The sequence below is a fragment of the Salvelinus fontinalis genome, chromosome 37, assembly GCF_029448725.1.
Source record: "Salvelinus fontinalis isolate EN_2023a chromosome 37, ASM2944872v1, whole genome shotgun sequence".
In the NCBI taxonomy this organism is placed as follows: domain Eukaryota; kingdom Metazoa; phylum Chordata; class Actinopteri; order Salmoniformes; family Salmonidae; genus Salvelinus; species Salvelinus fontinalis.
This window is the reverse complement of record NC_074701.1, coordinates 30,915,228-30,936,083: the sequence shown is the minus strand read 5'-3', so window position 1 is coordinate 30,936,083 and position 20,856 is coordinate 30,915,228. Positions and strand designations below refer to the sequence as shown.

General features: G+C 41.6%; 1 protein-coding gene across 7 annotated transcripts in view; it reads left to right on the top strand.

Annotated features, from left to right (window-relative positions):
- Positions 1-20,511, top strand: part of LOC129836504 (potassium voltage-gated channel subfamily H member 1-like) — a 97,094-nt gene extending 76,583 nt beyond the window's left edge. For all 7 annotated transcript variants that reach the window (XM_055902788.1, XM_055902787.1, XM_055902786.1 and 4 more), the window contains 2 exons: positions 13,890-14,300; positions 14,435-20,511. In XM_055902788.1, coding sequence (XP_055758763.1) covers positions 13,890-14,300; positions 14,435-14,884 — 861 coding nt within the window. In that variant the 3' untranslated portion in view covers positions 14,885-20,511. The remainder of the gene's footprint in view (positions 1-13,889; positions 14,301-14,434) is intronic.
- Positions 20,512-20,856: the final 345 nt, after the last annotated feature.

Sequence of the window (20,856 nt, the reverse complement as noted above, 5' to 3'; positions counted from 1 at the left end):
ATGGCTCTGTTAGGCCAAACGAGGGAGTAGAAGAGAGAAAGAGCCAATGTTGGGATCACACTTGAATACATTATATATACAATATATTGTATGTCTCATTTGGTTTAATTCCAACAGATTGGTATGGTATAAGTTAAAACTTTTATCTGGTACAGTTTTTTCATTCGTATCTTCCTTTGCGTTGTAACAGCATTCAGAGAAAAGACGGGTGCATTAGTGTCACACATCCATGCATATCATACGTCTAATGAGCCTCTGAAGACGACATGAATACACTACAGCATCAACCTACTTTGTGTTTTGTTATGGCTGAGTGGACCCAGATGCTGATGGCAAGTCTTAGAAGAAGTAACACCCTGTTGGCATCGCCATGGATACAATTAAGTGGTGAGTCGTCCATGCCCATTGATCTATCGAAGAGAATCAAAATGACACTGCTTGCTTTGCCTTTAGGGGTCTTCTGCTACACATTCAAATGACTTGGGTGCAGTATTCCTCTGAAAAGACTGTCTTTCAGTTTCAAATTGTGGAAGTAAATTATAAATAGCAATGATAAGCTAACAGATGAAGCACTTTTTTTATACAACTTTCAATAAAACGTTGGGTAGCATATATACAGTATATATATATTAAATGACCATGGCTGTTGTTTAGTCTTATGCAGACTGGATTTGCTCTGCGTCAGCTTGAGTGGTTCATGAGGCAGAAGGCTATGTTAGCATAGCATCCCCATGAGAAAGTAAGGCTTGAGCCATAGGCGAGTTATGAACTTTCAGACCGCGCCATGGGAGTTCCTTACTGACTGAGCACATGTCTGTCCCAAAAATACACAAGCACAAATACGCACACCACACTGTCCGTGCATGTGTGTGTGTTACCATGTCTGTGTACCCGGTCTCTGTCTTTTATCTAAAGATAAAAGTGCAAAACTAACACCTTAATACCTCAGGCCACAATTTTTCTTTTTACACAACACTCGTCTTGACTGCTCTGGACACAGCAAGACATGTCTTGACTGCTCTGCACACAGCAAGACATGTCTTGACTGCTCTGCACACAGCAAGGCACTGGTTCCTCCCTTGAGGTGAAATGGAATATTAAAGCAAACAAACAAAGCAGGAAGCAACAACGAAGAGAGGTAGATAACTATGGTACAGTTAGTGGCGACCCATCATTCAGAGCAGGTGGGGCCGAGCCCCACATTTTTAGCAACAAATGGGGCTTGCCTGTTTTGCATGTTATTTTGGCATTAATACGTGTCACATATCAGTTTGCAAACAATGTAAAAATATATATAATTGAGTTAATAAGCCACATACGCTCCCGAGTGGCGCAGCGATCTAAGGCACTGCATCTCAGTGCTAGAGGCGTCACTACAGACACCCTGGTTTGAATCCAGGCTGTATCACAACCGGCCGTGATTGGGAGTCCTATAGGGCGGTGCACAATTGGCCCAGCGTGATCCGGTGTAGGCCATCATTGTAAATAAGATTTTGTTCTTAATTAACTTTCTTGCCTAGTTAAATAAATAAAAAATTTACCAACTTGGTCTCTTTTTTGTTTTCTTCAGTAAGGCAGCTCCAAAATGCAGGTGTTTCAGTCTAGCCCACCATCACAGAAAGTGGAACGTTGCGCCGTGATTGGCTCAGTGTTCTGCCACTCATGGGGACACTACGTGACCGCCAAGTCTAAGGGTAGAGTTAGTAAAATCTTCGCTAGCGGTGATCATCATGAATCAAGTCGACAATCTACTGGCAAATCCTTTTTAATCCTTGTCATATGAAGAGAAATAATGAAGAGACATTATAGATAAAACGTATCGTTGCTCATCGGTCATTGGACATAAACATTACACAACAAGTTGGAAATCGCAAATTCAACAATGAGTGGTTTGGAAGGAATCAGTGTGGCTAACTGCAAGCATTGCAAAGCAATCATTAGCCTGCTATTCAGTGGAGTGGCTGTGTGGTCCCAAGTCTTAAGAATAAGGGTCTGTTTTCCTAGTTTAAAATGATAAACATTCAACATTGGCCATTCTGGCAGTGAAGCATGATTTGTGCCGCGCTCAAAACAACTGTTAACTCAGAACTGCAAAATCTGACAAGTGAGTTCAAGACAACTGGGAACTGTAAAAATGAGCTACGACTGGGGAAAATTAGTTTTGAACTTTGATACTAGAGGTTGACCGATTTGTGATTTTTCAACGACGATACTGATACCGATTATTGGAGGACCAAAAAAAGCCATTACCGATTAATCGGACGATTTTTATATATATTTGTAATAATGACAATTACAACAATACTGAAAGAACAATGAACCCTTTTATTTTAACTTAATATAATACATAAATAAAATCTATTTAGTGTCAAATAAATAATGCAAAAACAGTGTTGGAGAAGAAAGTAAAAGTGCAATTTGTGCCATGTAAAAAAGCTAATGTTTTTAAGTTCCTTGCTCAGAACATGAGAACCTATGAAAGCTGGTAATTCAATGTTCCCAGTTCTTCAATATTCCCAGTTAAGAAGTTTTAGGTTGTAGTTATTATAGGAATTATGTCGCGTCAACTATTTATATTCTCAAAATACCATTTGTATTTCATATACCTTGACTATTGGATGTTCTTATAGGCACTTGAGTATTGCCAGCCTAATCTCGGGAGTTGATAGGCTTGAAGTCATAAACAGCGCTGTGCTTCAAGCATTGCTAAGAGCTGCTGCCTACCACCGCTCAGTCAGACTGCTCTATCAAATATCAAATCATAGACCTAATTATAATAAACACACAGAAATACGAGCATTTGGTCATTAATATGGTCAAATCCGTAAACTATAATTTCGAAAACAAAACGTTTATTCTTTCAGTGAAATACCTAACAGTTCCATATTTTATCGAACGGGTGGCAACTCTAAGTCTAAATATTGCTGTTACATTGCACAACCTTCAACGTTATGTCATAATTATGTAAAATTCTGGCAAATTAATTATGGTCTTTGTTAGGAAGAAACACAGTTCTCAACGAGCCAGGCAACCCAAACTGTTGCATATACCCCGACTCTGCTTGCACTGAACGCAAGAGAAGTGACACAATTTCCCTAGTTAATATGGCCTGCTAACATGCATTTATTTTAACTAAATATGCAGGTTTAAAAAATATACTTCTGTTTATTGATTTTAAGAAAGGCATTGATGTTTAGGTACATTTGTGCAACGAATGTGCTTTTTTCGCAAATGGGCTTTTGTTAAATCATCACCCGTTTGGCGAAGTTGAAGTAGGTTGTGATTCGATGATAAATTAACAGCCACCGCATTGATTATATGCAACGCAGGACAAGCTAGTTAACCTAGTAATATCATCAACCATGTGTAGTTAACTAGTGATTATGTGACGATTGATTGTTTTTTGTAAGATAAGTTTAATGCTAGCTAGCAACTTACCTTGGCTCCTTGCAGGTACAAGGTCCTTTTGACGCTTCACTTGCGCAACAGGTGGTCAGCCACGCAGTTTCCTCGTGGATTGCAATGTAATCGGCCATAATCGGCATCCAAAAGGGCCGATTACCGATTGTCATGACCTTGAAATCGGCCCTAATTAATCGGCCATGTCGGTCAACCTCTATTTGATACAACTTGAAATTGTAAATCTGGAACTCGGGCCTCTTTCAAGAGCTATGACCAGAAGATCACTGACGTCATCATGATTCAACTTTTTTTTGGAGTTCCCAGTTGTCTTGAAAGCACCATAAATCCAGAGAATGGCAGAATTTGACAAAGTTTGATGACAAATTTGCCCACAAAGGACCGCCACACCACCTTCCTGTTCAAGTGAGCACAGCACAACAAGGCGAGTCCAAAAACGTATTGTATGCTGCTGCATAAATTATGTAATATGCCAGGGGGATATGTATACTGTAGCTAAGAAAGTAATACTAAGTGTACGTTGTTCTGTAAGCTGTCAGTAGCCCATGTGCCTCACCCTAATGATTTGGTCTATTTTCACCTCTTTATTTCGCCTACTGTTCTGTTCTGACTTGGTGGTACACATGTAGCTATAACCTGTTTTTGAGAAATGTAACCATCAAACATTTTAAGAGCTTTCATTGTCTGTTTATATGCCCCCTTTATTTATTCTACGGTTCTGACTTGGTGTACAGGGAGAACACTGTAAGAACGGCTTATGTTCTGAATTCTGTCGCTGTACATTTCAAATTCAAATTCATATCAGCAATGTTTTTTTAAGGCAGTCAATGAGGCTGAATGAACTGTTTCCCTGCCAGACAAGGCTCCTCTGATAGCCAGGTGTAGCGGTGGTAAGGTGTTGGGACTGCTGTTGGGACTCTGCTGTTGAGACAGCTTTATGTAGGCACTAATAGTTTGTGGGCACCGTTTGTCACCGTTATTGTGCAATTAATGTATTGTTTAGTGTTGTGTAGTGGCTTTGCTGGAATGAACCCTACAAACCCCCCCCCCCCCACCAAGATTTACATGCCACTGGGTAAAGTACAATATGTTTGCTTCCATACTGTACATCCAGTATTGTTGTCTGTTTTTGTATCAGATAAATCAGGTGTGTGTGTACATGTGCATGCCTGTGCAGCCTGTTCGCTCCGACTAGATTTAGGATAGTACCCTTTTTTGGAAGCGATACCTCCGATACGTATGATATGTTACAAATGGTCTGGTTACTTAAGACCACATGTTACTTTAGACAGAAACGAAAGTAGGGAGGTTGGTAGGGAGGTTGGTTGGGGAGATTGGGTGAGCGTATAAGGCAAATGTCTATCAAACCAAAGGTTGCGTCTTTGAATCGGGTCGGGCCAGCTTTAGCATCATAGCTAATTAGCAACTTTAGCTAACCACAACCATACCAATTTGCAACTACTTAGCATGTTCGCTAACCCTAGACTGGACCACGTAAGGCTAACCTGCTAGCTATGTTACATTAACCTGCTAGCTATGTTACCATAATCTGCTAGCTAAGTTACATTAACCTGCTAGCTATGTTACATTAACCTGCTAGCTAAGTTACATCAACCTGCTAGCTATGTTACATTAACCTGCTAGCTATGTTAAGCTAATGTGCAAGCTATGTTAAGCTAACTTTCTAGCTAACGTTAGTCATAAATGTTAACACAACAAGACATATGATACTGTATGACCGCTAAGAAATTATTTTTCAGGGTCGTTAGCATTAGGAAAAAATACAATTTGTTCCCTAGACCTAGCTCAATATCAAGGCTTTAGATAAGAACGAGACTACAGCATCTGTAAAGTGACCATTAGACTTGTACGTGCAACAGTTTTTAATACATTTATAATTTATCATTCTCACGTGCCAATAGAGAACCAAAGAGGTGCTACATTTTGTAGAATTTCTGACAATGCTCACATCTTTTTCAAGTTGGGCCAAGTTCTAAAACTTGGCCCAGCATCTCCGTTGCTCAGCAACTCAACAACACAGCTGGCCGCCTGCACCAGCCAAGCAGTCAAAATAAGTGTCGTGTATGAGATCAAATCTAGGCTATATGTTGGTATTCAAGCTGAGGTTAATCAATACATGCATACAGATGATTGTCCAACGTGAAGCAATGGGTCGGTTGTTAATAGTGAGCTGTTTTCGATTTGATACGCCAATGATTGTGGTTTTGATTAGTTAGCTATCTAGCCAGCCAACAGCTGTACTGTAGCTAGCTAGCTAACATAACATTATACCAGATGAGAACTAAAGTTGAATAGCTATCTATATTTGGTTATGGAAGGATTTTACACATGTTGCTTCGGTCATGACATTAGTTAGCTAGCTAGCTGGAGCTAGACAACAGCTGACCTAGCTAGATACTTCACACAGCTAACGTTAGCTAGCTTATGTCCTAATGCCCGTTAGCTAGCTAACTATACCCAAACAGTGGTGTGGACATTTAGGCACCACAACTCAATTTTGAATATATACCAAATTCTTTCACAAAACAAGCTTGCTAACAAATCACATTGTTATGGGAGCACCTCCTCTAAGAGTATGAATTAGACTGTTAGAGATGGTTTGAATCCTATGCAACCTGCATACACTGTTTGAAGTACAAGACACCAACATAGCTACTGAAGTAGGTCAAAGCTGTGTGCTGGAAAACCTTGGTAGAGTATGGGTGAAGTAGGCATTGTGGTGCTCATGTGAATTTCCTTTATTTTTAGGCTTCAGACCAATGCCTACTTCTCCCTTAAAACATATGTTTGTTTTTTTTGTAATGCTGTACGGTCGCTATTCCAGCAGTGCAACGCCACCGGACCATTTGTGAATGGCGCTGGAGAGGCTGGCTGACATTTTACTTGCTCCTAACCAACTGTTATTTTGTTCGTTTTTTTTGCGTTGTTTGTAACACTTATTTTGTACATAATATTGCTGCTACCGTTTCTTATGACCGAGAATAACTACTGGACATCAGAACAGCGATTATTCACTACAAACTGGTAGAAGCTTTTTCCTTTAACGAGTTTGACGTGAAGTATATACTGCTTTTCCGGGAACAGGCCCAAATCCCCGTCATTTGCGTGAAGAAAAGACAGAGAAAAAGGGGGCGGAGGTTGAGCTGCCTTCTGAGAATTCGTAGGAGTATTTGAGCGAGTAAACCCCCACTGCCATCCGTTCTATTGGCCCATGTGAAATCATTGTAAAATCAAATCGATGACCTATGAGCAAGATTAAACTATCAACGGGACATTAAAAACTGTAATATCTTATGTTTCACCGAGTCATGACTGAAAGACGACATGAATAACATACAGCTGGCGGGTTTTACACTTTACAGGCAGGATAGAACAGCAGCCTCTGGTAAGATAAGGGGTGTCGGTCTTTGTATATTTGTAAACAACAGCTGGTGCACGATATCTAAGGAAGTCTCAAGGTTTTGCTCACCTGAGGTAGAGTGTCTCATGATAAGCTGTAGACCACACTATCTACCTAGTGAGTTTTCATCTGTATTTTTCGTAGCTGTCTACATTCCACCACAGATTGATGCTGGCACTCAATGAGCTGTATACCGCCATAAACAAACAGGAAACCGTTCATCCAGAGTCGACTCTCCTAGTGGCCGGGGACTTTAATGCAGAGAAACTTAAATCCTTTCGACCAAATTTCTACCAGCGTGTTAAATGTGCAACCAGAGGGGGAAAAACTCTAGACTACCTTTACTCCACACACAGAGACGCGCACAAAGCTCTCCCTCACCCTCCATTTGGAAAATCTGACCATAATTCTATCCTCTTGGTTCCTGCCTACAAGCGAAAATTAAAGCAGGAAGCACCAGTGACTCGGTCAATAAAAAAGTGGTCAGGTGAAGCAGATGCTAAGCTACAGGATTGTTTTGCTAGCACAGACTGGAATATGTTCCAAAGTGACTGTATGTAAATAACCCAACCAGAAGCCATGGATTACAGGCAACATCCGCACAGAGCTAAAGGGTAGAGCTGCCGCTTCAAGGAGCTGGAAGCTTATGAGAAATCCCGCTTTGCCCTCTGACGAACCATCAAACAGGCAAAGCGTTAATACAGGGCTAAGATCTTATCGTACTACACTGGCTCCGATGCTCGTTGGAGGGGCAGGGCTTGCAAACTATTACAGACTACAAAGGGAAGTACAGCCGGGAGCTGCCCAGTGACACAAGCCTACCAGACGAGCTAAATTACTTCTATGCTCGCTTCGAGGCAAGTAACACTGAAACATGCATGAGAACATCAGCTATTCTGGACGACTGTGATCACGCACTCCGCAGTCGATGTGAGTAAGTTTAAACAGGTCAACATTCACAGACAGATTACCAGGACATGTACTCCGAGCATGCGCTGACCAACTGGCAAGTGTCTTCACTGACATTTTCAACCTCTCCCTGTCTGAGTCTGTAATACCAACATGTTTCAAACCCGTAGCACTCATGTCTGTAGCCATGAAGTGCTTTGAAAGGCTGGTCATGGCTCACATCAACACCATTTTCCCAGAAACCCTAGACCCACTCCAATTTGCATACCGCCCCAACAGATCCACAGATGGTGCAATCTCTATTGCACTCCACACTGCCCTTTCCCACCTGGACAAAAATAACACCTTTGTGAGAATGCTATTCATTGACTACAGCTCAGCGTTCAACACCATAGTGCCCTCAAAGCTCATCACTAAGCTAAGGACCCTGGGACTAAACACCTCCCTCTGCAACTGGATCCTGGACTTCCTGACGCGCCGCCCCCAGGTGGTTAGGGTAGGTAACAATAAATCCGCCACGCTGATCCTGAACACGGGGGCCCCTCAGGGATGCGTGCTCAGTCTCCTCCTGTACTCCCTGTTCACTCATGACTGCACAGCCAGGCACGACTCCAACACCATCATTAAGTTTTCCGATGACACAACAGTCGTAGGCCTGATCACCGACAATGACGACACAGCCTATAGGGAGGAGGTCAGAGACCTGGCTGTGTGGTGCCAGGACAACAACCTCTCCTTCAACGTGATCAAGACAAAGGAGATGATTGTGGACTACAGGAAAAGGAGGACCGAGCACGCCCCCATTCTCATCGACAGGGCTGTAGTGGAGCAGGTTGAGAGCTTCAAGTTCCTTGGTGTCCACATCACCAACAAACTATCATGGACCAAGCACACCAAGACAGTCGTGAAGAGAGCACAACAAAACCTATTCCCCCTCAGGGGACTGAAAAGATTTGGCATGGGTTCCCAGATCCTCGAAAGGTTCTTGAGCTGCACCATCAAGAGTATCCTGACTGGTTGCATCACTGCCTGGTATATGGCAAATGCTCGGCCTCCGACCGCAAGGCACTACAGAGGGTAGTGCGTACGGCCCAGTACATCAATGGGGACAAGCTTCCTGCCATCAGGACATCTATACCAGGCGGTGTCAGAGGAAAGCCCTAAAAATTGTCAAAGACTCCAGCCACCCTAGTCATAGACTGCTCTCTCTACTACCGCATGGCAAGCTGTACCGGAGCTCCAAGTCTAGGTCCAAGAGCTTCTACCCCCAAGCCATAAGACTCCTGAACAGCTAATCAAATGCATTGCCCCCCCGTTCGTTTACGCTGCTGCTACTCTGTTATTATCTATGCATAGTCACTTTAATAACTCTGCCTACATGTACATATTACCTCAATTACTTCGCCTAAACGGTGACCCCGCACATTGACTCTGTACCGGAACCCCCTGTATATAGTCTCGTTATTGTTATTTTACTGCTGCTCTTTAATTATTTGTTACTTTTATATCTTTTTCTTTTTTTCTTTTTTTTACTGCATTGTTAGGGGCTTGTCAGTAAGCATTTCACTGTAAGGCCTACACCTGATGTATTCGGCGCATGTGACAAATACAATTTAATTTTATTTAACATATCATACGAAGTGGAGGGATGTAAAATATCATACGAAATATAGGGACCAAAAAAAAACATCATATCATGCGCGTGGGTTGGCTTATGCACGTGTGGGCCTACAGGGCCTTAAAGTATTCATACCTCTTGACTTATTCCACCTTTTGTTGATTAATGGAATAGATTGGTTATCTACACACAACACCCATAATAACGATTACAGATGTGAGTATTTCTGGCAAAGTCTCTAAGAGCTTTGCACACGTGGATTGTGCAATATTTGCACATTGTTCTTCAAGGTCTGGATGTTCATCATTGCTAGACAGACATTTTCAAGTCTTTCCATAGATTTTCAAGCAGATTTAAGTCAAAACTTGCCACTCAGCAACATTCAATGTCGTCTTGGTAAGCAACTCCAGTGTATATTTGGCTTTGTGTTTTAGGTTATTGTCCTGCTGAAAGGTGTATTTGTCTCCCAGTGTCTGTTGGAAAGCAGAATGAACCAGGTTTTCCTCTAGGATTTTGCCTGTGATCAGCTCTATTCCATTTCTTTTTACCAGCATACCCATAACATGATGCTGCCACCACCGTGCTTGAAAATATGAAGAGTGGTACTCCGTGATGTGTTGGATTTGCCCCAAACATAACGCTTTGTATTCAGGACATAAAGCCAATTTGTTTGCAGTTTTACTTTAGTGCCGTATTGTGAACAGGATGCATGTTTTGGAATATTTTTTATTATGTATATTCTTTTCACTCTGTCATTTAGGTCAGTATTGTGGAGTAACTAAAGTGTTGTTGAGCCATCCTCAGTTTTCTCATATCACAGCCATTAAACTCTGTAACTGTTTTAAATTCACCATCACCCTCATTATCCCTGAGTGGTTTCCTTCCTGTCTGACAACTGAGTTAGGAAGGACGCCTGAATCTTTGTAGTGACTGGCTGTATTGATTAGAGGTCGACCGATTAATTTCGTCCGATTTCAAGTTTTCATAACAATCGGTAATCGGCATTTTTGGACACCGATTATGGCCGATTACATTGCATTCCATGAGGAAACTGCATGGTAGGCTGACCACCTGTTACGTGAGTGCAGCAAGGAGCCTAGGTAAGTTGCTAGATATTACTAGGTGAACTAACTTGTCCTGCCGTTGCATATAATCAATGCGGTGCCTGTTAATTTATCATCAAATCACAGCCTACTTCACCAAACAGGTGATGAATAAACATCAATGCCTTTCTTAAAATCAATACACAGAAGTATATATTTTTTAAACCTGCATATTTAGTTAAAATAAATGCATGTTAGCAGGTAATATTAACTAGGGAAATTGTGTCACTTCTCTTGCGTTCATTGCACGCAGAGTCAGGGTATATGCAACGGTTTAGGCCGCCTGGCTCGTTGTGAACTAATTTGCCAGAATTTTACATAATTATGATATAACGTTGAAGGTTGTGCAATGTAACAGCAATATTTAGACTTAGGGTTGCCACCCGTTCGATAAAATACGGATTGGTTCCGTATTTCACTGAAAGAATAAACGTTTTGTTTTCGAAATGATAGTTTCCGGATTTGACCATTTTAATGATCTAAGGCTCGTATTTCTGTGTGTTTATTATATTATGATTAAGTCTATGATTTGATATTTGATAGAGCAGTCTGACTGAGCAGTGGTAGGCAGCAGCAGGCTCATAAGCATTCATTCAAACAGCACCTTCCTGCGTTTGCCAGCAGCTCTTCGCAATGCTTGAAGCACAGCGCTGTTTATGACTTCAAGCCTATCAACTCCCGAGATTAGGCTGGCAATACTATAGTGCCTATAAGAACATCCTATAGTCAAGGTATATGAAATACAAATGGTATAGAGAGAAATAGTCCCATAATTCCTATAATAACTATAACCTAAAACCTCTTAACTGGGAATATTGAAGACTCATGTTAAAAGGAACCACCAGCTTTCATATGTTCTGAGCAAGGAACTTAAACGTTAGCTTTTTTACATGGCACAAATTGCACTTTTACTTTCTTCTCCAACACTGTGTTTTTGCATTATTTAACCCAAATTGAACATGTTTCATTATTTATTTGAGACTAAATAGATTTTATTTATGTATTTTATTAAGTTGAAATAAGTGTTCATTCAGTATTGTTGTAATTGTCATTATTACAAATATATATAAATCGGACGATTTAATCGGTATCGGCTTTTTTTGGTCTTCCAATAATCGGTATCGGCGTTGAATAATCATAATCGGTGGACCTCTAGTATTGATACACCATCCAAAGTGTAAGAAATAACTTCACCATGCTCAAAGGGATATTCAATGTCAGCTTAAAAAAAAAAAACAATACCACTACCAACCTACCAATAGGTGCCCTTCTTTGCAAGGCATTGGAAAATCTCCCTGATTTTTGTGGTTACAACTGTGTTTGAAATTCCCTGCTCGGCTTAGGGACCTTACAGATAATTTTATGTGTGGGGTCCAGAGATGAGGTAGTCATTCACAAATCATGTTAAATACTATTGTTGGACAGAGAGTCCATGCACCTTATTATGTGACTTCTTCAAGACATTTTTACGCCTGAACTTATTTAGGTTTAATACTTTCTGAAGGCACTGTATATGTGGGCTAGTGGCAGAGTTAATGTTAATGTTTGCCATGATTACCCCCCCCCCCCCCCCCCCTATGATGAGAGTCACTGGCTTAACCTAAATTAAGCTTGCCTCCCTACATAAAATAAAAAATACCCAACTGACGTGAAGCTTTTGTTCTCTGAAGCAGCCAGCTGGCAATTCAGCAGCTCACTGAATAATAGATGCCAAGCCACGTCTCTGACTTCGATGTTCATGACACCATAATTTCGCTTGGGGGTTGGAGGCTTAGAACCCTGTAGAGAGGTGTGATATTTAATGCATTACTTGGTAAGAGGAATTATAATAGCAGAAAATGTTTGGGATGTATATTGTGCAGATTTTAGCATGTAAATCTTGATGGGGCAAACTGCCCAAAAAATTTGAGGAATGCATTCCAGCAAAGCCTTTTCTCGCAGCAAAACAGTTCATTCAGCCTCATTTACTGCCTTTTTAAAAAACATAGCTGGTATTTATTTATTTATTTTATTTCACCTTTATTTAACCAGGTAGGCAAATTGAGAACACGTTCTCATTTACAATTGGCTGACTTGCTTTAACAAAAGTTGTTTCTACTCACAATTGAGATGTACAAACTATGGCATAAGGGAACAATGAGCGGATAAGAGGCATTCCGAGCTAGGACGGACGTAGTTATCGCTCTTACATTATTCTCCCTGTACACCAAGTCAGAACTGTAGGATAAATGAAGGCGGCATATAAGCAGACAATGAAAGCTCTTACAATATTCAACGATTACATTTCTCTAAAACAGGCTATAGGCTACATGTGCACCACCAAGTCAGAACAGTAGGCTAAGTTATGAGGGGGGAAATTATTAGGGTGAGACACATGGGCTACTAACAGCTTACTACACTTATGTATTCTGTGGCCAAGAAAGTAATGCTATCTCCCTGGCATATTACATCATTCATGCAGCAACCTACAAGACATTTTAGACTTACCTTGTTGTGCTGTGCTCACTTGAACAGGACGGTGGCGCGGCGGTCCTTTTGGGCTCTAGAAAGAAGCTGGATGACGGTTGAAAATTATTTTCCCAGTCGAAGCTAGTTTCTTTCAGAGTTCCCAGTTGTCTTGAACTCACTGAAGTCTGATATTTCCCAGTTCCGAGTTTCCAGTTGTTTTGAACGTGGCAGAAGTCATGCTGGATTGACAGCATGGCCAAAGTATTCAAACTTTAGCAATTTGAAATCACGAAATTGGGGAGAAAAAGAGGGTAAAAAAATAAAGGATAAACAGTCACATACAACGCCATGGGCCAGAAGTTACGATCTTGTCTCATTGCTGCAACTCCCCTACCGAAGGTCGAGAGCCAAGCCGCACTGCTTCTTGACACACTGCTCGCTTAACCCGTGTTTGTGTTTTGGTTAAAGTTCTGCTAATGAATGCTTGAGTTTCTGTTGAGAAAAAGGTCTAGAAACAAGAGGAGCCATTTATATTTCCTTTGAGGGATTCCTCAAAAGGCATTATTTGCTGTGTTTTCAGTCTGATATGTTTAAATTAGTAATGCACTGTACCTGCACTTCCATGCCTTTAGCGTTACTGCATTATCTGTCTGCTTACCTACTATAGATGCTTACCTGTGTGCAAGTCTTAACTGTCAGAGAAGCTCATCATCGAACAGAGCTGAATTTGGTGCAGATACACATTGATGATTTTTCACTTACCTAAACTTAGTTGATTGACCCAATTTTATTTTATTTTTTATTTTATTTTAAAGTGCACATTCTGGTTTATTGGTTAGTTTCAGCAATCTCCGGATAGCTTAGCATAATGAGGTTAGACATACCACCCAACGCACAACATGAGCTACATAACACAGGATAGAGTTCATAATTGAATTGAACTAATCAAGAGCCTGTTGTCTCTCTACAGATTGTGTTCAGAAAGATCAGCGATGTGAAACGAGAGGAGGAGGAGCGCCTGAGACGAAAGAATGAGGCGCCCCTCAACCTCCCGCCGGACCATCCGGTCCGGCGGCTCTTCCAGCGGTTCCGGCAGCAGAAGGAGGCCCGTGTACATCAGGAGCGGGCTGACCCATCCGATGACCTGGAGAGAGGCCAGACCGTTTATGTTGAGCCCATTCCCATCCATGAAATCATCACCACCACCAGCATTGTCACCGTCACCGAAAGTCCAGCCACGCCCATTCCTTCAATCTCCATCTTGGCGTCCACAACCTCCGGCCCCTCAGAAAAAGCCCAGCTCCAGGCCCCGTCTCTCCAATTGTCCGAGCCAGCCAAGGTCAAAGGCTGGGGTCGCTTCAAGGAGTCCAACTGGAACAAGGTATGACCAGAAGCATAACATATTTACACCAGGATTCCCAGCCTCCGATTGAATCCTGGCATTAGATAGCCTTAGTGATGATTCAATAGCTCTCCAGCCATCTGCATTAATACATTATATTCTTAATTTCCAAGGTGTCCAAAGCCGAGTCCATGGAGACGCTACCCGAACGGACCAAGGCAGGGGCAGCCCACGAGTCCCAGACCTCGCTCAAGAAAACTGGCTCGTGTGACAGCGGCATTACCAAGAGCGATCTGCGCCTGGACAACGTGGGGGACGGCGCCCGAACCACGGGCAACACGCCACAGGACCGCAGCCCTGTAGTACCCCCTGAGGTGGCCAAGCAGCACGCCTTCTACCCTATCCCAGAGCAGACTCTCCATGCTTCCCTCCTGGAGCTCAAGCTTGAGCTCAAAGAAGACTTGAAGGCCTTGAACACCCGCATGGCCAGCCTGGAGGCTCAGCTAGCAGAGGCTCTGAAGCTCCTCAAGGCTCAAAGGAGAGCTCCCAGCTCCCCCAAGCCTCTATTTGATATCTCCAGACCCACTTCGCCAGACTCGGACAAGGAGGACATATTTTCGTAGAAGCAATGAGGGGCTTATGTTGAGTGTGTGAAGACGGTTAACAGATTCAGAAAATCTTTATTGTCCCAATGCTGGGCAATTTGGTCATAGGGTCAGAGATGCTGGAAGTTGTTGGCGTGTCTCAGCTGAGGCCATTGCTTAGCCCTCACCTTGCTGATGCCTGTGAAAAGCAGCAGATGATGATGCTACGATGCTGTTACTTTAAAGAGAACCTGGTGGTTTTACCCCTGTGGGCCATGGAACCTTGGAGTTGACCCTGTTGGTCACTTTGAAGATTCTGGGGTGAGTGCGGTGAAAGGGTTTCAAGGCACAGTGCAGTGACCGCAAGACCACCATGGGTTTGGCTACCCTCTGTGACCCACAGACACAGGTTCACACCTATACTCCTGTACGCTTGTGTTGTGCTAGTCTGCTCGCGCACACCGGCTGTATATTTTGGTAGAGCCTTTATTTTTTTTACCAGTCTATGGAGTAAAAGCAGAGCAGCAATGAATGTTGTATTGTTCATTTTCATTATCCTTGTAGATCTCCAGTGGGATCACTATCTATCAGTGGTTCTCAGAGTATCTATAAGGGTTGAATACATATTTGACTTTCTTTGTGCCTACAGTGTACAATAGATTATGTATGTATTCACAATGTCATTCTATCACCCTGTAATACTTTACAATACTTTTTGTATACACTACATATATATATATATATATTTATAAAAGTATGTGGACACCCCTTCAAATTAGTGGATTCGGCTCTTTCAGCCACACCCGTTGCTAACAGGTGTATAAAATCGAGCACACAGCCATGCACTCTCCCTAGACAAACACTGGCAGTAGAATGGTCTTACTGAAGAGCTCAGTAACTTTCAACGTGGCACTGTCATAGCATGCCACTTTTCAAACAAATCAGTAAATCAAATTTCTGCCCTGCCCTGGTCAACTGTAAGGGCTGTTTTTCATGGTTCGGGCTAGGCCCCTTAGTTCCAGTGAAGGGAAATGTTAACTCTACAGCATACGATGACATTCTAGACGATTCTGGGCTTTCAACTTTGTGGCAATAGTTTGGGGAAGGCTCTTTCCTGTTTCACCATGACAATGCCCCCGTGCACAATGCGAGGTCCATACAGAAACGGATGCCGAGATCGGTGTGGAAGAACTCGACTGGCCTGCACAGAGCCCTGACCTCAACCCCATCAAACACCTTTGGGACGAATTGGAATGCTGACTGCGAGCCAGGCCTAATCGCCCAACATCAGTGCCCGACCTCACTAATGCTCTTGTGACTGAATGGAAGCAAGTCCCTGCAGCACTGTTCCAACATCTAGTGAAAGCCTTCCCAGAAGAGTGGAGGCTGTTATAGCAGCAAAAGGGGACCAACTCCATATTAATGCCCATGATTTTGGAATGAGATGTTCAGCGAGCAGGTGTCCACTTACTTTTGGTCATGTAGTGTACCTTGGGGTTGCCTTTATAAATGCAAAAAGGCTATACAGTAATCCCTCGTTTATCGCGGGGGTTACGTTCCGAAAATGACCCGCGATAAGTGAAATCCGCGAAATAGAATTTTTTTTTTTTTTTACAATTAGCAACTATTACATGTATACAAATACAGTGACTCACGTGTAGGCCGTTTCACTGCTCTTCAGACTGGGCCGCTGCATCCTGACTGCGCTCTGCAGTGTTCTCTTCTTCTGAAGCCCGCGGTGCAGGTGTGTTTGTTCGGGAGAAGAACATAGTGATAGGCAGCTGTTGTCGCTCTTTTTTCTTCTTTGCAAAAAGATCCTTGTACACCGACATGCCACCATCGATTACGTTGGAGAACTGTAATGAACGGCTCATCAAAGGGTCCCATTCCTCAGCTACTCGCTTAAGTTCAGTGGCCATTCGCACCATGGTTGCTAAGCGACCAAGCGTTAGTCCTTCCTCCTCATCTCTCGTGTCCAATTCGTAGCATGTTTTGATACAAGAAGCGGGAGTGAGTTTTTAGCGAATCAGAATGCAGAGCACAATGCACCAAAAAAAAAAAAAAAATGCATTATGAAAATCCGCGAAATAGCGAATCCGCGATAAGTGAACCGCGAAGTGGCGAGGGATCACTGTACATGCATTCAACACAGGTGGTACTGTACATTGAGCTTTGTACTTGCTATAAATCATTCAATATAGATATTGCTCCTGGCATACTATTAATGCATTCATAAACACACAGGTGGTTCACAGAATATATTACTTTGGGTTTGTTTTTCCAACTTTACTACTGTAATCTGTGTCATCGTCTTTAAACCTGATGGAGAAGGCTGTGTTCACCAATCAGAGCACAGCACCGTCACGTTTAGCCTATCAATCTTCTGGTCTGTGCACAGAGAACCCTGACTGACCGATCGAAGACCAGCATGGTCTTTATAAAGAACTCAAACTCCAACCCCCTTTCAGACTGACCGTCCATCACCGTATGTCTTAGCAGTTCTCTGTTCAATAGGATATTCATAGCCAAGTAACCAACAACCAACCACCTTTTGTTGACTGCTTGGTCAGTATTCTTGGCCGATGGTTCCAGTGCTGGGAATGTCTCTGAACTGTTTCAGTTGCACTAACAACACTCCACCTCGCCATGTTGTGCTGTTTGCATGTGGAGGAGGTTGCTTTATTTAGCTGATTCTTCTTTCTTTTTTTTCATCGAACCGATGGCATTTGTAACGGGGTCTTCCTAAAAAAAAGACTTCACTGCAAAGCATGACTTGCTGCATGACTCGCATTGTTAAACATACATTTATTTCAGTACTGTTTGGCCCTGCAGCTTGCCGTAGGCTAGCTTACTGTATACTACTGTGAACTCCATTGCTGAATATCAAAGGCAGACATAACTTTGAGGTCTGTGAATTAGTAATCAATGTAAATGTTTTAAATCTAATTTATATACACAGGACATGTAGATTACCTTCTGTCACTAATTGGAAACTAGCAGTGCCAAAGTTCTCAACCACTGTGTTCACATCTTCAATGATGTGGGCACCTTCAGTGAGTTTAACATAACTAATCACATCCTAGCAGTGTCATCTTAATATACAGTATGATATATTAAGATGTACAGTATGATGATCTTGCTGTTAACTGCTGCCAGAGTTCCTCCTGTTACTATATGGGACTAACTGGCATTTGGGCCCGGTGTTTTGCATGCAACAAGACACTGTTAGCCTGTATTCAAGCCTCGGCATTAGTTTGGGTAGCTAAAGTGAGTCTTCAGGTCTCTGGCAAGGTTACTAATCCTGTGAGTGGGGTTCACTAAACCAACTACATTTATATGTAGTTCATTATCAGTCTTAAGGGAGGTCTCCACGGTTCAGTGTTCCCATTGGGCTACATAACGCTACAGAATGGCTACATTGGGGTACATAATGGCTGCATTGTGCTACAAATTCCGAAGATGGCTACAAACATAGACAGCCACAACACTGCACTCAATTTATTAATTATGTAGTAAAAGAGCAAAAAATCATATCTCTGCTGTAACTGTCTGCAATTACAATGCGTGAACTAAATCCAACCCATATCGTGATCGTGTTACATTAGGCTACATTTTGATGATTTGTTCATGCTGGAATCTGAAGGAAACTACGACTTATGAATGTTACCATGTTTATCTTTCGACCATACACAACATGGAATGTGGAGGGTCATCACTTACAGACAATATTAGCAATAATTATGAATAGTATAATTAGATCCTGGACAGATATTAATTGTAGTCAACAGAAGCACACTACGTAAAGCCAATATGTATAGTGCTTTATGACTTGTCATATGCATATATGACCCTTCAAAATGTGTTGTTATAGGCAATGTTATGCATTTATATTAAGCATTTCTTTCTGAAAATAGCTGTTATGTATTAAGGATCACTATGAGATGAGATAAGACATTGTAAGGATCATATGCTTATTGCAAGTCTTATAATGCATTATAACAACATCATGCATTATCCGTGTTGGCGTTAAGTAAAGTGGTACCCTGTAAACTATACAGTTATAATTGTTTACTGCTGACCCGAATGACCCCTATTGGTGTAAATGTGTTACTATTTTCTAGTAAGTTGGAAACAAATGCACACACTTTACTTAAACATACCTTAACTTTGGCCTAGATTCACGGTCTCCATGATACGGAGAAGTGAACATAGAGAGGATAGCTTGTTTATTTTTTAACACATTTAGCTTGACATACGGTATAGTAATGTTTAATGGGACAATGCCTGAGTAAGGGGGTGTTGTTTGAATGAGAAAAATGAGGCTGTACTCTATGCATTATAATGCTCAAATGTTTCTAAATATTATAGCATGCTTTTGTTAAGTGTCCCAAAATGGCCACCATGGGCAACTACAACAATGATGTCATTTGGTTGGTGCATATTGCTGTAATGTAACTTTATTCTTCAATATGTTTCCATCTGAAATTACATCAAATGTACATCAATAATGCATTTACCACACTTATATGGAAACTTGATGTACATTATCATGCCAGCTGCTTTGATGCATGTGTACAATATGTGTACAATATTTGATGATAAACTTTTAGAAGTAGTTATTCTTGGCTTAGTGTGTTCACCTGCATTAATGGGTGATCCCTATGTGTTGGGTTTTATTACTGTGATGACATCACAGAGGAGAAGGGTTGTTTAGAACATCAATTGATAGAGAGCATCACGATTCGATGGTGGGTAATCTGGGTCTCAAAGTTTTCTCCTAGGCTCCTCCCCCTTATCTACATTGATTGGAAAAGACTTGACAGTTAAAACCTTATGGTGGACGCACGTCATTAGGCTAGCTTTAACCTGGTCAGTTCTTTCAGATCAGTGCAATAAACTAGAGGAAGCTATGAGAGAACTGACATTTTAGACAATTGAGAAAGAGCCTACCAGCTATTCAGCTAGTCCTTGTCTGCGTCCCAAATCGCACCCTATTTTCTATATAGGACACTACTTTTGAACTTTTCAAAATATGTCCACTATATAGGGAACAGGGTGCGATTTGGGATGCAGAACTTCCATGCATGAGCCTGGTCAGTAAAACCTGATCATCACCAACACCTTGTTTAAAGGCCCAGACTCCCAGAGCACCAAAAAGCCCTTAAACTTGATTCTCTGTTGCACTCCTTAAAACATGTGAGCATGATTACTTCAGACCAGTTTAAACATTAAACTATTTTTGTGGTCAGCTCAGGGTTGCTGCCTAGTTGCACTATGTATGTACATACTACTTTGGAATGTCATGTGGAGAGAGAGAGAGAGAGAGAGAATATTGGTTACACTTTACTTTAAGGGTACCAACAGTATATAAGGACTTTACCACATTCATAATGAAAATGTTTTTTGACCTACTGTAGTTGTCATAAGCATTTAGTAAAGGTGCTGTATATGGGTTATGCATATGTTATGAAGTGCTTATGTAGATACCCTTCAAGTAAAGTGTTACTAAAAGATCAAACATTAATATAAATATATCACGAGGACAGTAATGTCACGCTACTCATACGTCCCCTGTAATGATACTGTACATGTAGTTATTGTAAGCACAAATGAGAGTATTTGTAATGATATGTAAAATACTATTTATAATAAATATTTTATACATAGCAGTGTGTCGTTTGGTGTTGAAGGGGGGTTCTTCATTTCAAACACAATTGTGTGATGTTGATGAAATAAGAAGTTGATGAAATACAAATAGTTTATTCTAAAGGGGAAAAAATCTAAGTAGACATAGCTCCATCCATAGGTAAAGCAACCAACAGGAATAAGATACAGGACTGTCTATCATCAGTAGAAAACCAAACTCTTGCATACATGATGTCACACTTACAGTACAGTGATAAGGCATCCAGCCTATGATCTGGGTCATGTCCAGCTGGGCACACCTTAGAATTTAGTTTTACAAAAATATTATTATATGTTCTAATTGGACACTTATTATATATATACTG